We start from the raw sequence: 19209 nt of genomic DNA on the forward strand, positions 1-19209 counted from the left end.
GAGAGGTGGGTGATTCCATCCATTTCTTCCTAATTGCCGCAAAAAACGGCCTGGAAGATACGGCTCCGAGCGTTCCGGTGCGCAATTTTCTACAACGACATCGATTGGAGCGCGCCAGCCTTGTGCACGCGCCACATCTTATATCATCCGCCGCTTTTTACGGCAATTAGGAAGAAATGGTTGGAATCACCCTCCTCTCCGTAATCTACTATCCCGTATAAGAATACTCCGCCCGAAATCCGTTCCACCTCAGATTCGTGGGGTGATGCCTTTAATGTAGGTAAGCTAAAGAAATCAATCTGGAGTTGGACTCCACTTGGAGCTCATCGCCTAGAGGTTCACTATGGCTATTCTATTTGGCACAGCTTCCTCGATTTTATCGTAGGAACGCGAACCGTAACTTGCAGAAGGCTTAGATAACGACCGAAATCTTCTAGAACCGCAGTGTGACACCTGCAGACGACCAGAATGGGAATTTCAAACCACTGTCAGTAGGATTCGGCTTGCACCGCGTTTCCTTTCTCATGAATGCTTCGCTGAAGGACAACTAATCAAGTTAGTCTTACTTTCACACTGAAGAAATCGAGACCAAACTAGACTGAAAAGTTACTGAAAGTCCTTATGCATATAATCAGGAAGTCTGAAGTTCCACGAAACACTGGGATCTCTAAGACATATTGCAATTTTGAAATCTGAGATGAAGTAGAGCTTATTGCAACATTTTATATAAAGTGCGCCTTTACCACAATCAAAGGGATGAAACTGCTGCTCAAACATTTCGATTAAATCCGGCGTATCACCAAACTGCCGATATTAAGGTTTCTGTGTGCAAATATAGAGTCCGAGGCATACCTCCCTCCCTCCCCCCTCCCTCTCCCTATTCCCCTTTCTTGAAGTGTTCTTAAGAAAGGCGTGGGAAACGTTTCTTCTACAAGGTAGAATGACACACTCTTGTACACGCTTTTTGTTCCTTTAATAGCTTATTCATTGGTTTTACTTGAATGAGCTGTTGAGGAGAACCGCTTGATCTTTGATCGCTCGTGCTGAGGAGATGATCAAGGGTGGTTCGTTTCTACGTACATCGTAGGAACAAACGCCGTCTTCATCTACACCCCGTACTCCATATTTACCCTTAGAGTCACAGTCAGTTTGTGACGTTGCCTTTAAGTTTCAGCCCCATTCAAACTGCCCACACTCGGCTTTCTTTGTAATACTAACTCCGCTCATTTGTAGTGAAACCAAGAAAAAAACCACTTAACGTTGATCTTACACGCGACCAGTTTTACCATGTTGAAAAATAAATCAAGTAGTGCTTTAATTGGACCCTATACGCCTTTGGTACTAATACTACTTATATACTAATTTAATACTAATTTGGGAATTCGGTTCAAAATAGTAGGCTAACTTATCCCCCTCTACATTCCCAATAGCGCTACAGTCGGGTCAAAACGGCATGAAGCCCGGCGCATTCGCGTAAGCGGCGCCGGCGATGCATCCATACAGCGTGGTTCGTATGGTTCTACACTGACGTATTACTTCAAGAATTTCTAAAGAAAAGCTCTTCTTTTTGCTCTAACTTTTGGAACTTTCGACTTTTCTCGTACGATTGCAAAGGTGTTCTACAAGTTGATCATTTTCGATGCTGTCGTTACCGTATCTTCGCGGATGACATCGTTTCACGAAGATTATTGCGATCCCGATATAGAAATTTGGCTCAACAACCACAAGCGTCTTGCAAAACCTTTTACTGACGGTGATGTGGGTTATATTTTTACGTTGTCTTCCGCTGAACGACTTCCATGACTTTCCGAGGAGTGGGGCTTCTGGAAACGCTAATGGATCTAGCAAACTTCCATAATAACCGAAGTTGAAAAATTCACTGTCGTTCACTGTTCACAAATTTATATGTTCTAGGCTTCTTATGTTCTTAGACAGGCGATTTTAGAAGCACTTACCGGATTTTGCAGATTGTTCACATATTTCGGAGTAGCGTAATAGTCGATGAATTGAGACCGCTCCTCAGGTTTTGTGACGAGAAGAGTTTGTGAAAGTGGTGTCAACTGTTTAGGTGATATCTGTAAACAGTTACTCTCTGCGAAACTCCGTTACCTGAGGCTATGGGGCTATGGTACTTATCGTGACCTGCTCGCGATGACTAGTCAATCCTATGACAGCTCACAGGGAATGACAAAGAATTCAAATTAGCGCTTCGTCTGATCATGAGGGAAAAATAATGCTTACAGTAACCATAGATTTGACAAGAAACCTGCATTTTTCTGAACTTTCAGTATTCTACTTTTTTAAAGCATTGTTGCGTGGTTCGTGTCGATTTGTTCACATGTTCAATAATGACTGAAACTGCGTTGGTTGTGGTTTAATTACCCGAATTGGAGTAAAATTGTTCGATTGTTTATGTGTCAACCAGAGTACAGGTGAAACTGAACCACCGAATTTTCTTAGTAAATGAAGTTCCTCATGATATCTCGCATAGTTTCAATGAGGTCCAGCTAAGCTCTTTGTTTACTGCTCGGTGTACTGTATGTGATGGGAGATCGGTGGCTCTAGAACGGTACCTCATTGGCCACACTTTGAATAACAGTATAGAGCTGGTCATGAGTGAGTTGTTTCACGCAGGTCTTCGTCCAAGCTTCCTGCTCCACTTTATGTACTGGTGCGGACGGAATGTTGTACTAAATCCAAGGGATTGCCGAAAATTGTAATTGTAATCGACGGTGCCCTGACCTGATAAAATGGTTTCAAATTTTTGTAGATCCTTATATACGAGCCGGAAGCGACGCCAATTGCTGGAAGACTGATCTAAATTCAAGATTTATTGCATGGATTCGTTCAAATGGTTCGTGTGCACCTTCTCATTATAGAAGGAGACCACAGCTGTTGGCAAATCGGCGAGGGCACTTTCGCCAACCACTGTCACTCCTTTGAACACTTTTAAACGCATGTTGAATCTGAAAAAAAGCTCTTCATTTTGCATGAAGCTCAAGAAAATCACATGCAGGTTCGTCTTATTCTTCTTTGAAACTTTTTTTTTTGCAGCGACAAAAATCTTCGATGTTTTGAAGGAAGAGACTATAATTGTTTGTACTTTAGAGACTTGGTCCCTAAATCAGCTACGTGTGGTTAAAGGGCTATTTGTCGAATATGCTTCACCTTTCAACAAATAGCCACCCTAGGCGTCAAGCGTATCGTCTTGTAGTCGGGTCACAACGACATGAAGCACGCTGCATTCGCTCGAACCGATGCGGTGGATACGGCGGTTGGAATCCGGATGGGACCATCGCGAACTGCAGCGGTGCTAGCAAAGGTTCCAACGCGATCCTAACCGCCACGCTGCACAGCGGCGTTTCGAGCGCAACCGTTTACGCAACTGCACCGTGCTTGATTTCGTTTTGACCCTAATATAGCATGACGCCCTATGCCTTCCGTGAAGATGAGAACTAAGTCTTCTCCATCGACCAGGATAAGCTCCTCAGAACTGCTCCTTTTATTGTTTTTTTATTGTTTTCGATAAGGTTTCGTATGCTAATGCATAAATAACTAATATAACTAAATACAATAACCAAGGATACACTATCCTACCAGATAGTAACAAAGAACAAAATAAATGGAGCATTATTCAATAATTTTGTCGTTTGTTTCGCACCCAGGGCGTTCTAAGACTCAATTTTGCAGGGATTGGATTTCTGGCGTAACTTTTGAAGCCATTAAGGACAATATAGGAGTAAAGAGAGACGGAAAAAAGGCAGTAAAAAAACAGGTGGGTCCTGAAACGCCGTAATAGTTTGGTTTGCATAAAAATTGTGGATTAGAATTACCAACTGTTGAGCTGTGTATCTAACGCAAAATCGTTAAGGTTTCTTTCAAGTGTTCCGAGCGTTCACAGATTGGTCAGCTGCAGAGCTGCATGCTTTGAAATGGCCTTTGGGACACAAACACGATGAGAGGAGAATTTAAAAGCATCACCGCACGAATCTGAGGTGGTATTGATTTCAGGTGGAGTATTCGTATACGGTGTCGTAGATTATGGGGAGAAGGGTGATTCTGTCCATTTCCTCCTAACTGCCGTAAACAACGGCCACGAAGATGCATCCTAGAGCGTTCCGAGGCGCTATTTTCTACGAGTTCGACTGGAGCGCGCCAGCCCTGTGCACGCGCCGCATCTTCTGGGCCGTTTTTTTACGGCGATTAGGAAGAAATGGACGGAAACACTCTCTTTACCACAATCTACGACCCTGTATAGGCATTACCCACTTGAAACCCGTACCACTCCAGTATAAAATCCTGAAATCTGATCCTGAAAAAAAAAAATCCATGCCTTTAAAGGCATCACTCCACAAATCTGAGGTGGTACAGATTTCAGGTGGAGTATTCGCATACGGGATCGTAGACTAAGGAGAGAAAGTGATTCCGTCCATTTCTTCCTAATTGGCGTATAAAACGTCCCGGAAGATGCGGCGTGTGCACACGGCTGGCGCGCTCCAATCGAACTCCTTGTAGAAAATAGCGCGCGGAACGCTCGAAGCCGTATCTTCCGGGCCGTTTTTTTACGGCAATTAGGAAGAAATGGACGGAATCACCTCCCTCTTCTTAATCAACGTTCTCGTATACGAATACTCCACCTGAAATCCGTGCCATCTCAGATTCGTGGGGTGATGTCTTTAAGTGACACAAGCGAGGGAATCAAACGGGCGACCTGGGGCTAGCTGCGCTACTGGCTAGCTGGAGTACGGATACATTTTAAAAGTGCTAATCAACCACATAGAGATGGATAGTATGGAAACATTGATGTCTTAAGGTAATAAGGTAATGTAGGAGTGTTCTCCTATATTACCTTATCGATTTATTAAGGAATAATGGAGCGATGGATGCTGAACTCACTTGGAGCTGCCAACATGTGCTAGCACCAGTTTTGTGTCCCCATCACCATACATATCAGATAAACAAACACAGTTGTAGAACGTAAATACGCCAGCTTGGTCGTCCGCAAGTGCTGACATCCATTTCGCAGTCTCGGAAAAACCCATGGAGAGCAGTCTGGGAGATGAAAATAGAAATAATTTTGTTAACAGTTGCAACATTGGCCGAGATGGACGTAAAGAACGGTATGAGACTGTTTCGAGAACTACAAAAATATAATCCGAAATTGTTGCGAATGTGTCGTACATTGCTATTCTCTTCTGCGTCGTAGTGGATCTGGTCAGGCGAAGTAGGGGGATGACTGATTTTTGCAAAAACTCCTGTGGTAACGAGAAACTCTTTTTTAGTTGGTTTCGCCTTCAAATGATGAACTATTTGATGTATCTTGAGTTCAAATTGCAAACAGTTTTACTGCAATTCGTAATCGTTCAGGTTTTTGGAACGTCTATAGAAAGAGTTGCGGTGGCCACCCGTAAACCGAGTCAGTGTTTTTATCCTCTCAGACAAATCTGGTACCAAATTGTGGAAACCAGAAGGATGAAAAGATGAACTACATATAAAAATAACACGTTCTTTCTAGCGCAGGAGAATACTTCCTGAAAGAATTCTGGTCCTTATAGACCACAGTTCTGTTGGTGCTTCTTTTCATCAAATTTCACCGCAGCTAAATGCAAATGCACTGCTATAAATGTATATTTTCCAAGTAGAAGAGATCGTAAGTAAATTCGAAATACAGACTATTTTTGTTTCTTTTTTTTTAGAATTATGGACTCGAAAAGACGGTACTTCATTTGGAGCGATGAATTCGAAGAAGAACGGGAGTTGAGGGCATCAAGGTGATGGAGAGCATAGAATGAGGCATAAAAAAGTCAAAAAACGAAAGAAGACATAAAAAAATAGTGGTGGAACGATGTGGAACATAAAAGAACCTATCGACTGACGGGTGGAAAACGCTGCAATTGACAGGGGGAGCAAGGAAAGAGAGCATCTTACTGATTATCCTGTTGCTGGTCCCTTGCTCGAAAGAACTGGAGAGTGATGAATTTTTTCTCAATCAACAGCAGTTGGCTGATCGATGCATGTATGATCTATCTCTAAGGTCAAAATCCTTGAAGCGCCAAGGATTTAAATGCCTTCAAATGCCTGTATTTTCAAGCATTGTTGCATCCCTTGTACGCAGCACTAATTTCACCTTCGGTGGTTTTATCCTCTCGATTCAACGCAAGAAAAAGCAGTTTTTTAAATCTGAAAATAACGGGAACTTTCCTAATAATCGGTCATAATATTTTGTCAGTTCTTCCCATCTGCATGTTTTTGTGAATATTTGTTTTAAGTGTAGAAAAAATAGCCATTGATTATTCCTCAAATTAATACTATCACAAAGCTACCGCTGAACCACTGTCGCACTAGGAGGGGTACTCATATGTTCGTATTCTGAAAGAAGCGCCACTGTACGCTTAGAACGTCGCAGCTTTAGGAGCAGAGGTCCGCCGCTTCATTTCAACAACAGTTGTCGACACTTGTAAAAAAAAGAATGTCGCTTTATAACGGAGAAAAAAGATATTTTAGGTGTCCAGAAATATTAAGGGGACCTAATCACGAATTTGACCTGGTACGGAAGCCACGAGTAGAACGTAGAATTCGAGTTGTAAATTACGGAAACGAGCGCGGCACCGCTTACCTTCCCTAATCGTCATAAAAAATAGTGTGGAAGACGGTGTTCTTTCCTACGGGACAGTCTAGTTACAACGCGCCGTGTCCGCAAGCATGCGGTCGAAGGTTAATGAGGTCTCTTCACTAGCTTATTCAAATAACACCAATGAACAGGCTGTTGAGGGGACCGAACCGTGTACAGGGACGTATTGTAACTTTTTTACCAAAGGGTTTCTCCCTTTTTGGAAAAAAAAGGAAAAAAGTTCGTAATCGTCAATTTCGTGATTTGCTATGCCCTCTGGAAGTACCACGTAATTTATGATATTTTAGAACTTTAGTATAAAATTATTTTTTTTTGCTTTGCAGAACTTTCCATGCCCTTGTACTTGAGCCATTTAGCAAGGAATCGTTTTATGTGTCTCCATTAACACGAATTCGATCCTACCAAATTCATACAAATAATACACACATTTACAATCCAGTGCCATTATGTGCGTTGCTAACGAATAACACTAGGAAACAGCTACTTCCCCTTAATAACTACACCAATTTTCATATCGCTTGTATTTATTTTTGACTATAGCTAAAATGTACAAGTGTCTAATCGGATATGGTAGAATTCGCACAAAATACTTAGGGGCATCATCCCACGAATCTGGGGTGGTGTGGATTTCAGGTGGGTTATGCCTATTCGGGATCGTAGACTATTGAGAGAAGGGTGATTCTGTCCATTTCTTCCTAATTGCCGTAAAAAAAGCGGTTCGGAAGATACGGTTTCGAACTTCCGGCGCACTATTTTCCACAAGGAGTTCGATTGGAGCGCGCAGCCCTGTGTCGCGCCGCATCTTCCGGGCCGTTTTTCACGGCAATTAGGAAGAAACGGACGGAATCACGCTCCTCTCCATAATCTACAACCCCGTGTAGGAACTATCCACTTGAAATCTGCACCACCCCAGATTCGTGGGGTGATGCCTTCAAGGCATGCAATGAGAAATAATACGCGCAAGTAAAGTACGATGGAGGAATCGAGAAGTAAATGCTTAAAGTTGAATCATGGATGCCTTGCTAGAAAGAAGAAGAACTGAACTATGTAACTCTGAGGAAACTGTGGAAATCACAGGACTCCCTCGGAGACCAAGAACTATCATCAGCACTTTTAATAGAAGGAGGAGTGGTCATTGACTTGTTTCTGATCTTGCTGAAGAATTGTTCTGTAGATGCCTGATATAAAAATACAAAAATAGGCTTAGCCAATAGATTTGGTGTATTCTCGGGATGTTCACAGGATAGGATTGCCGGCCAGCCGCAGATATTTTTATTGTTTTATTTGTTTATCTGTACACGACAGGTACGGGTTCGAGGGAAAATAGTTGCAAATAAACGTCATACGTTTGCACTCATCTCAGAGATGATACAAAACTTCTTGAGCAAGTACTGGTGAGCCTCTTCACAGATCCATATGAATTCCTATTTTAAAAAGAAAAGAAGCGATAATTTCTATGAAAAGTTGTTGTACTGTGGAGGAAGAAAGCGTGTGCCGCTGCTTTATTTAATGAATGGGAAAAGAGAATTACTTATTCCTCAGGCATAGCACTAGTTTTAATGTTCTGATGAATCGAAAAGAAAGAATAGAAATAGAAAAAGGCAAACCGTTTGTATTTTTGGAATGCACAAAAGAGTGGATTTTGAGGAATCGGTTGCCGCCAAACGTTGTCATGGTGACCGCGCGTCGCTTCCCAGGGGTTCCATCGGCGATCACTTAGTACAAACGTGCTTTTACCCAAATCTTCTTTAGAGGCGGAATGTTAAATATTTTACATAAAACTACTTCAATCAACGCGTGTCAGTGAAGTCGAAGCACCTGTTAATTTGACTTCCTTTTACTTAATCGGCGGGTTGGTATTATCACTTGGCGCCAGGGTCAAGCGTGTAATTCGGAAAAAAAAACACCTTCTTTAAAATGACCCCACCCATACAAGATCCTCCAGAGAACGACCCCTCATCTAATTCTCTCTAGTATAGCCGCTCTAAAAGCAACGAAAAATTAGTTATAATAAAGAGAATTAAAGAAACAAATTGGACGCTCAATAAATAAGTCGAAATAACACAATATAGTAAATATTAATTAATAGTACTAGAATGGATATTAATATAAAGTGGTTCACTGATAGCTAACTTTAAGGATTACAATTGTGTCAGTGCACATGAGCGCCTAAAAGCTGCAAAGATGAGGAAGCCGTCGACGTGTATTCGACGACATAATTCTTCTTTTGACAAAGTGATAACGAACGGTCGAGAGTTCGATCCCCATCTGAATCTTTCTTTTGCAAATGAAGGAAACAGCTGAGAACGACAGAGAGAAAATTTTAAAACTATTCTCACACTATTTCCTACTATTTGCACACAATTTAACTCATCGACAATAGAAACGAACCGTTGAGAGTTCGATCCTCTCCGGAATTTTTCCCATTTTTGCAAAATGGGAAATACAATTAATACCGATCTAGACCACATTCTAAAGGGATATTTGCACTATTTTATACTTTCTACACACAACTCAACTTCACTCATTGACAGTGATTACAGATGATGAATAGTTCGATCCCCGCTGGAATCTTGATATCTGCAAAATCGAAAAAAATCACTGAGAGGAACATTTCACCGCCATCTTTTCTGAAATTGTATTAAAGGCAATGTTCACTTCATACAGATGTTACTTAGCGTCATTTTAGTCATTTTAGCGATTAGTCCAGACCCTTATTAGGAAATACCGTTGGACTGGTGGATTTCGTTAGGTTGAAGTAAATACGAACAATGGACTGAAGAAGAAACGGAGGAGGACAAATGTTTCGGCTTTTTGCAAAGGAAGGGTGTGCTATAAAATGCTTAAAATATCTTTTTTAGAGACCCTTGAGTGTTTTTATAGTAAAAAATGACGTCTTCACGCAGCACGACGACTAGTGAGAGATGAGCGGAACAACCCCTGATCCCACAATCTATAATACAACTATTTCTCTAGCTCTCTTTCTCTATATTTCTCACGGATTCCTGCACCACGACAAATTCATAATACGCTACCTTTGATAGAGTAAGTGCACGCTTTCCGACTCCAGAACACGCTGTTCAAACGAAGGCCAGTGCCCCGAAGCCACCCAACAATCGTTCTACCGTTTTTCTGTCAACAGTTTCTTACAATGCAGCATCACCTCCGCGAAGGAAATTCAACGATCAGTCGGAACTCGAAAAAGAGATCGCCCACTCCTTCCCCTATACAGTTCAGGGTCGCGAAATAAGAAACGATCGTTCAGGATGTGTGAATGCAGGATCGCTCAACACATGTGAATGATAATGATGGAAGTTATATCAGGAAGCGGAATCTCGTTGCAATAGAAATATGAGTGCTTGAAATAAAGGAACCTCTACAAGGACTTACCGTCTCATTGTGATGTGGAGGCGACCCTGGATGTCACTCACCTACGCTGAGTTGCAGTCACAGGTCGTTCTATTATAGCCCTGGCGAACGTGGATCGAACGGTTCTTCGACAGCATTGAGTCTTATATCCAAAAAAATCAAGAGGTAATAGAGAGAGGTTAAAGGCAGCATACCACGAATCTGGGGTGCTGCGGATTTCAGGTGGAGTATTTGTACACGGAATAGTGGATTATGGAGAGGGATGTGAATCCGTCCATTTCTTCCTAATTGCCGTAGAAAACGGCCCGGAAGATACGCGCGTGCACAAGGCTAACGCGCTCCAATCGAACTCCTCGTGAAAAAATAGTGTGCCGGAACGCTCAAAGTCGTATCTTCCGGGCCGTTTTCTACGGCAACCAGGAAAAAATAGACGGAATCACCCTTCTCCCAAAAATGTACGATCCTTTATACGAATACTCCACCTGAAATACGTACCACTCCAGATTCGTGGGGTGATGCCCAAGTAAGTTTACCGTCCTGGAACACTTATATTATTATCAATTTTAATTTTAATATAAATGGAATGTCATTACCGCTAGATTCTTCTTTTCGGTATTTGTCATTAGCTTTCTTATGCATATTCCTTGCCAGTTGTTGTACTCCCATCCTAATACTATCGCCAGCTCAGTCGCTTTATCCTCTAAAAAGTATTATTAAACTCGTTGTTTTTAGTATTTACCATAACTTATTTATATAACCTTTTTTTCTCCATTACTGGAAGTTATTGTGATAAATCCATTTTTAACCGACATCTCAGGAGGAATTCCTTTTTTGGACTGATAGTACTGTCTTATTTTCTTTCGCATGTAAAGGCTAAAATTACTTTTCACTCAGATTATTTGTCTTGGCTTTACATAGCATGCATATACCTTTGTGAGAGTATATGTAAGCATGTGTATATACTTGTACATCTATTAGTCTTTACCTCAGATTCTCTAGATCGGTTATTGGAATGGTTTGATCCCGTAGCACTCTAACATTACTCCTTTCCCTCCGATTGTATTCCATCAGCCTCTTTCTTCCTTCATTTAAGAAGTATTGCCAAAAAGAGTCGGACATTTTAACCTAAAATTAATAATTAAATAAGATTACCACATTGAAAATTTGTAATTTTGATTACCCTAAAAGGACTGGTACCGATATTGTTTCCAGTCGATGTAGGCCAGGTTAAAGGTTGTGTATCTTTCTGACTTTGGTACATAAAAATGAATTCTTAGTGAATTATAAACTAACCTTTTCAATCAATTAAAAATACATCACCTTACTACTTCATTTAGAAACTTCTTAACAAGTTCTCGTATTCCCATTTTTTCAATGTTTGGCACACCAACGATCCTTATGTATTCTGATAACACTCTTTTATTTACTTGCTCTTGGTGAGCTGCCATTCTTAATGTAGAGTCAATATTTTCATAGTCGAATCCAGCTTTGTATAATTTAATCTTATATATTAATTATTTGGTAATTTCCTTAACTGTCACCTGTGCATGTGCCATAAGCGCTGATCTTGCCTTTAAAGACGGATTTCTGAAATATCCATATTTAATATATCAATATTGCAGAGAGGTTTACCACATGTCACACGTTATTCATATCTAAGTAAAATTATAGACTAAGGATCACAGAGATTAATTACATCAATGTAAAAAAGGAGTCACAAATATAAAATGGATAGGAAAAAGCAGTAATACCGTGCAAAGAGACATAAAATACATTACACATTGCCTACTATGGCCCAAAAAATTTTGGGTAATTCTGGGTAATACGGTATTAATACTACGGTACTTCCTATAAAGACTAAGATGTATCTACATTGCTTACCCTTTAATTTTAACATTTTATTGGTCTAATACCAGGTCACTTTATTTAGTTATAGTTTTTACTGTTTTATAGGGATTTAGATATAATCCTATTACCATCCACTCACTCAAATAGGAGGGCCATACCTCCTACTAAAAATAGGGATTAATACTGATGGGTAATACAAGCGGAAAATGGCGCGAGGGGTTAGTTTTCCGTGACTCCAGTATTAGTCGTTCCATTAAGGAACAAAATAGGGAGTGCCAACCCCTAGTAGCAAACCTACTGAACCTCAGGGATACCCCTCTCTACGTATGGGCATGACCACCCATTCGTTTAGATACAGGTCAAAAACAACTTCGCTTAACTCAGTTAATTACTATAATTGTTCTAGGTTAGTTAAAAGCAAAATAAGACCGGGCCAGTATACCATCAATAACTTTGGCAATAAGAATAAAGGGTCAGCATGTAGGAATAGCTGCTCTCTTTGCAAATTAATCGATTTCGATAATTATGTTGTCTCGAGTGTGACTAACTTTAAGATAGGTACATATAAGTCTCCTCTCACTAATTGTAGTACAAAAAATGTAGTTTATTGCATCACTTGCGAAAATTGTAGTTTACAATATGTAGGTATTACTAATAGAGCCCTCAAAAAAAGAATTAAAGAACATATATATTATATAAATAATTTTAAAAAACATACTACATTGTATGAGCACTACCACAAATGTGGTAAAAGCTTTAAAATTTCTATTCTAGATAGTATGGAGGAAAATACCAATAAAACAATAATTTTAGATAAAGAACTGTTTTGGATTAAACTATTAATGACACCTTTTCCGTTTGGCTTAAATGACAACATTAAGGGTTATGGTAATATTTCTAACATTAGCAATCCATTGTTAGTTAATAATAGAAACCCCTATTTTTCATTAAAAATAACCAAAGAAAGAACAAATAGGGGTAATCGAAAAAACAAAACTAGTGATAGTAATAAGACAACAGTGGATAATTTAATTAGATATATATCCAACACCGATTCTAAAGAAATTTCACCTACTAAGATATATAATATTATAAAAAGTATGAATAAATCTAATATAAAACTTTTATTAAGGTTATCTCTTGACATTGATTTCCTTAGTAATGTTAACAATATAGTTAAACTATATGTACTTTGCTTACTAGCTAATTTTAAAAGCAATGTATTGGAAACATCTAGGTCTAAAAAAGATTTCATTAACGTAGTAATGCACTATGATAGCGATATATTAGACAGAATAAACTTGTATAGAATATTTAACTCCAAAACTATTAGAGTATTAGCACTAAATGATAATAAAAATCTTAAATATATTCCAATAAGGATAATTTATAAATACAACAAACCAGTTTCTTGCCTTGTTTTTAATTATAATAATATAATAAAACAACTGAATAATGATTCTATTATTAATCTTATTAATGAACCATGTATCTGTGCTAATCCTCTATATAGGCAATATGTTGACGTTTTTCATAATCATATCATTACTGGAGATTTAAACTTAATAAAAGAAGGTAATCTAAGAGACTTATTACAAAAAGGAACTAAGTACAGAAATAAAATTGTGACTACAAAGACTAACATAATCAACGCTTATAACATAGCAATTGAAAAAGTTATCAAAATTTTCAGAAATAAATATAATACTTTAGAGGCAAATTTAATTAAAATATGTAAGCAATTTAAAATAGATTTTAGGAAAAGATTTAAGCCACTTCTTAATAGATACAATTTAGAAGAGAATTTGGAAAATATACCATTTAAAATTCTTAAAACATACCAAAACAACTTTATCTTCTGTCCTTTAGACAAAGCTAGTAATAATTATGGAATCATTTGTAAAAAATACTACATTAAGATATTAATGAAAGAAATGGGTCTTCATTATGACACTTCTAGCAACACCCTGATATATAATAATACAAATAACGTCTATGAATATCTTCCGCAAAGTAATAAATATGCAATAATACTAAAACATAAGTTCTTTTGTTTGAAAAATAAATTAAAAATTATGGAAAATGGGACTTTACCGAACATTTACGCTATTCCCAAAGTACATAAAAACCCAATTAAATTTAGATATATTACTGGAGCACAAAAGAGTAGCCTTAAACCATTGGCTATTGAACTACTTACAATTTTCAAGTATCTTAAGAGACATTTCGTTAACTATAATCGTGTCATTAATAGTAGAAATCATACTATTAAAACATATTGGTCAATTGATAATATTAATATTTCGCAAGATCTTATTAATATTAAAGGCAGTAATTTGAAAGTGTTTTCAGCAGATTTTACCGATATGTTTACTAATTTGAAACATGTAGTTGTTCTTAAAAATATTATAGAATTTTTAAATCTATGTTTCAAAAACGCTAACAAATCTTATATTGCGGTTAAAGGAAACAAAGTATTTTATACTAATGAAACTTCCTATAAGAATTACAAGCTTTATAATATTAATGATATTATATACAACATTGATTATCTCTTAAATAATAGCTATTGTATTTTTGGAGAAACAGTATATAAACAAAAACAAGGTGTTCCACAAGGTGGTAATTTTAGCCCACTATTAGCGGATATTACCTTGTCTAATATGGAATTTAAATATTCAAAAAGTATTAGAAAGAATAATAAGGAAGTTTTTATTCCTTACAGATACATGGATGATTTACTTATAATTCATAACTATGAAGAAATTACAATTGATCATATTCTTAATAAAGTTTATGACAATATCTTAGAAATTAAAAAGACTCATAACGATCAATATTATTGTGATTTCTTGGATATAAGTATTTCAATAAAAAATAATAAAATTTCAACTATACTATATAATAAAACTGACTCCTTTAATTTTCATGTCATTAAGCTTCCACATGCAAATTCCAATATCTCCGAACACGTTAAGATGGCCACAATATATACAGAAACTTTAAGAATCTCTAATGTTTGCTCTCATATTGAATTTTTCACTAATAAACTTATAGAAATGAAAGTCCAACTAGGTGATAATAATTACTCACATAACTTTATATATGCTGGTATTTTCAAATGTTTGTATAAAAATAAAGCTATACTCTATAAATTTGGATTAACAGATGATATTAAGAGTATTAATAAATTCGTTAATGAAGTAGTTAATGGGCGTACAGGATATTATTTAAGGTTGTGACTTACGTTAGGTTATAATTATATAATATTACTAGTGTTACATGATTTTTCCTTCATGGTTTATACTATACATACTTTACATACTTACTTGCTAGTATTAATACTACTATTTATAGGTCTTATATCTTCATTTATCTTATATTTACATATCTCTTCTAATTTAAAATGAATTTACTTAGCTATTAATTTTAATTTCCAATTGTATAACTATTCTCTTACTATATAACTAATTTTTCCAATTGTATATTTATTCTTCTTTACTTCATACTTATAAGGCCCCTACATACTATTTATTATAGTAATAATGCTTACTAATACATCTTTTAGAAAATATCGTGCTCTAATGACAGTTCTTAAAGGACACGTTTACGCTGCGTAACTGAGTATCACTATTGGTAAATTATGATTTGGACTCCTATTTCTTTTTTAATATATATTTTCTTACATTATTTTCTTATTGTTATTGTTTTTTATACCACGTTATTATTTCAATGAATGTTTTGTTAGGACTAGCCTTCCTCACCTACTGAGGAGCCTCAAGGAAGGCTAGTTCTTAATTGGATCGTCTAGGTAGAGGCGAAACGATCCAATTAAACATTACCTCTATTTTATAATTTTAGCCTTTTTTTAAAGGTAAAGAGCAGATTACTCATCACTGGGTGGGAGAGGTCCCGGAGGAAAAGGAGAAAAGAACCCGTAGTTTATTCGTCCTGTGGTTTTTGGTATGTCAATTTCTAGCGACAATGAAATACCAAGAAACCACAAGACAACGGAACAACGGTTCTTTTCTCCTTTTCTTCCGGGACTCCTCCCATCTAGTGATGAGTAGTCTACTCTTTGCCTTTAACCTCTCTTTATTACCTGTTGATTGTATTTTGGAAATGAAACTGGATGCTGTCGAAGAACCGTTCGATCTACCAAGATTTGAAATCCTACAACTTTTTCATTTCTACGCTTCCTTCCTTCCTCGTCAGCGATGTAGACGAACCAATCGCGTTTTTTTTTTCTTAACGATTGTTTGTATTCCATCTTGTTTCTCCTACCATGGTATATAATAACGCGCTTAGTCCTTGTGTGTGTTTACCTGTGTATCACGAAACTCCGCAAAGATGAAAAATGTTCCACTGTTCGAGGACCGAACCAGCGCCACCCGCCTGGTATCTTATACGTGTAGTTCACTGTTCATTTTCCTCACTAAATCTCAATCTGGAAAAATTCTCCTTTATACAAAACTTTATTTAATGCAATGGTTCTAGTTTTTTTACGAAATGAAGTGCATATTCAGGTAGACGCCTACGCAGTGAATCTTGCAAACATTTCATACGCATCAATTTCATTGTAAACCAAAATGAAGCAACATCGAAAAAAAAAACGAAAGAAACGATTAAGAAACAGATAATGACAGTAAAAGATGGATAAAAGTGAGATATGTTCCCGAATGTTTCGGTGATGTTCGAAAGGTCAACTGGATAAAGCCTGTGAACATGAAACAGACAAAATCGGAATGAGAACGAAGGGTGCTTCCGTGAATAAGAAGCATGAGAGTTCAATGAAAAAAAGCCCATTCAGGCGATGATGTGTTCTGGCGACTTTCGGACGAAGCAGTACCAGATCGCGTGGATGTAGGCGGGAATGACGAAGAAGAACATCAGGAACAAACTGATCACCACATGGATGTTGCATTCGTTCGCCTGCACTGCGATGGCCGCTGGCTAAACGCAGAGAATTAGTTCTGAAGTAATTCGCTAGTCTATTGAAATTAAAAGAATTCTGAGGTAGCATACAAAATTGACGATATTGAGATCTTTGATGGGCAATGTAAGGTTCGGGGTGTAGATTACGAGTATGAGCGCGACCATGCTCAACTCCCCCTAGTCGCCCCGAAAAACGGTGTGGGAAACGACTCGCCGATTCGGCGCATATACGAACATGACACGTTGCAGGATATAGTGTAGGTTCCCCATCAGAGGGAATCGAGCTCACACTTGGAATTTGTACTTCAGACCCTACTCTGTCCATTGTTCAGTTCCCAGTATCCTCAATTTCATGGCATGCTGCCTTTAATGGTCTTTTAAGCGACGGACAAAAATACTGGATGGCACATTTACATTACTTGTGAGTTATAAATAAGATGAAGTAAACGTAGGAGGTAATGTGATCCTTATTCACTCTACGTTTGAAATGATGAAGACGGAAAACTCACTGGGAAAACAATAATTAGGACGATGATTAGGATCGTTTTGATGAGTTCATCTCGACGTCGATTGTCTACTACGAACACTTGCCCTTCTGTAGTTTTCTCTGACATTCTGAAACAAAAAAGCGGAGATACCTTAAGCAACCAACAACAAGCTGCGAAGTGGAGCAGGAAACATTGAGGTTGAATGAAGAGAGATATGAAAACGACATATAAGGAAGCTCGACTGTGGAACGGGACAATTTCGATGATTTTTAGAGAAAGAGGAACTGAATGGAAATACTTCACAGTGGGATCAGCAAACAGTGCGAGGGTAGGTATAGTCGATAAGAGGGGAGAATTCTAGGAGGACTCGTTTCAGATCTAACAAAAGTAGAAAAAAATTTTAAAAAATAGAAAATAAACGAAAATAGACGCAGAAGAATAAAAAAGCGAACAGATTAGTGGAGATATGGAAAGTCAACGTAAAGGGTGCCGCATTTATTGCATAAAAACCTTTCAACCTTTGTTACTCTGTTCTCGTCTTCGTTAAAGGCATCCACCCACGAATCTGAGGTGGTACGGACTTCAGGTGGAATATTCGTATACGGGATCGTGGGATGGAGAGAAGGGTGATTCCGTCTGTCTTCTTCGTTCTTCCTAATTGCCATAAAAAACGGTCCTGAAGATACGACTTCGAGCGTTCCGGCGTGCTACTTTCTACAACGAGTTCGATTGGAGCGCGCCAGCCTTGTGCACGCGCCGCATCTTCCGGGCCGTTTTCTACGGCAATTAGGAAGAGATGGACGCAATAACGCCCCCTCTCCATAATCTACTATGCCGTATACGAATACTCCACCTGGAATGCGTACAATCTCAAATTCGTGGGGTGATGCCTTTAAGGAATGAGTGTTCATAAATGTAGAAAATACGCGGTCAATTCAATAGTCGCATCGATTGCACAATGTTGGCGACAACTTTTTGAATACAATTTCAACAGGAAACAAATTAAGGCAACGGGGTTACGGACGTGTCACAGACTTTGATTCCCAATTTCGTTTAAAAAATTCGTAAAACTCGAAAAAAAGATCGTAAAGATTCCAGAAAAAAAACCACAATAGAACTCTACATATATTTGACCACCTTGACTGACAATAAGCTCAGATCTTCAAAGTTATCCTTATTTTTCTTTATTAGGGTTTACCAATAATACGAATCGAAATGTCCAAAGTCGGCACTGCAGAGTTATTGTAGCGACCAATTCGAAACTCATCCGTGAGAACTACTAGTCAGTATTGAAGTACTACTGCACTATTACAAAATCAATCCCGCCACATTTTCCATTGTATTCACAACAGAAAATAATTTTGGAGAGGGGGAAATACAGGTCTTCGTAATCGTATCTATCTATCTGTAATCTTTTAAAAAAAAACTCGTCAAACTTCATTTTAAAAATTTGAATAATAAAATCCCACAGCGAAGAACAACGAAAACCTTCCCCGTTATCCACATACTGCGTGGTGGTTTATCGCTATATTTATTTCTCCCAGGAGCCTCTCGGGGAACAGAACACGAGTTCTGTGGTCCACGAGGGAATGCTTTACATTGATGAAAAAAGGGAAATATATTGCTACGGCAATCATCTAAAATTACATTGGCAACCGGAAAAAACACACACAAAGATTTACGACGGGTTTAGATGTCATAAAGTTCGTTGTACTTTCTCAGCATTGAAGAGAAACGCAGAACACTTCTGCTGTGGCAAACACTCGGTAGACTCAGTAGCTGCAAGACAATAGGCAGGAAACCTCTTGGAGAACAGGGCAAACACACGCGAACCGTGACAACCCTAGGTCTCTTCTTGATCATGGCTGTCTCTTCTATTGGAACGGATATTTTCAAATGTCATGTGAGTTAGTGAGAAACAATGAAAATAAATCGAAA

General features: G+C 38.1%; 1 protein-coding gene across 3 annotated transcripts in view; it reads right to left on the minus strand.

The window, feature by feature from the left end:
* Positions 1-17397, minus strand: part of RB195_006773 (uncharacterized protein) — a gene marked incomplete at both ends in the record, with an annotated part of 33789 nt that extends 16392 nt beyond the window's left edge. The window contains 7 exons of one of the 3 annotated variants that reach the window (XM_064180047.1): positions 1956-2075; positions 2574-2690; positions 2743-2817; positions 2867-2966; positions 4897-5052; positions 10986-11125; positions 17293-17397. In XM_064180047.1, coding sequence (XP_064036951.1) covers positions 1956-2075; positions 2574-2690; positions 2743-2817; positions 2867-2966; positions 4897-5052; positions 10986-11125; positions 17293-17397 — 813 coding nt within the window. Of the gene's footprint in view, positions 1-1955; positions 2076-2573; positions 2691-2742; positions 2818-2866; positions 2967-3255; positions 3297-4896; positions 5053-10985; positions 11126-16654; positions 16802-17292 lie in introns of those variants that run through there. The other 2 variants (XM_064180050.1, XM_064180051.1) reach the window with 2 other exon arrangements.
* Positions 17398-19209: the final 1812 nt, after the last annotated feature.

This window comes from Necator americanus, chromosome I (assembly GCF_031761385.1).
Source record: "Necator americanus strain Aroian chromosome I, whole genome shotgun sequence".
NCBI lineage: Eukaryota > Metazoa > Nematoda > Chromadorea > Rhabditida > Ancylostomatidae > Necator > Necator americanus.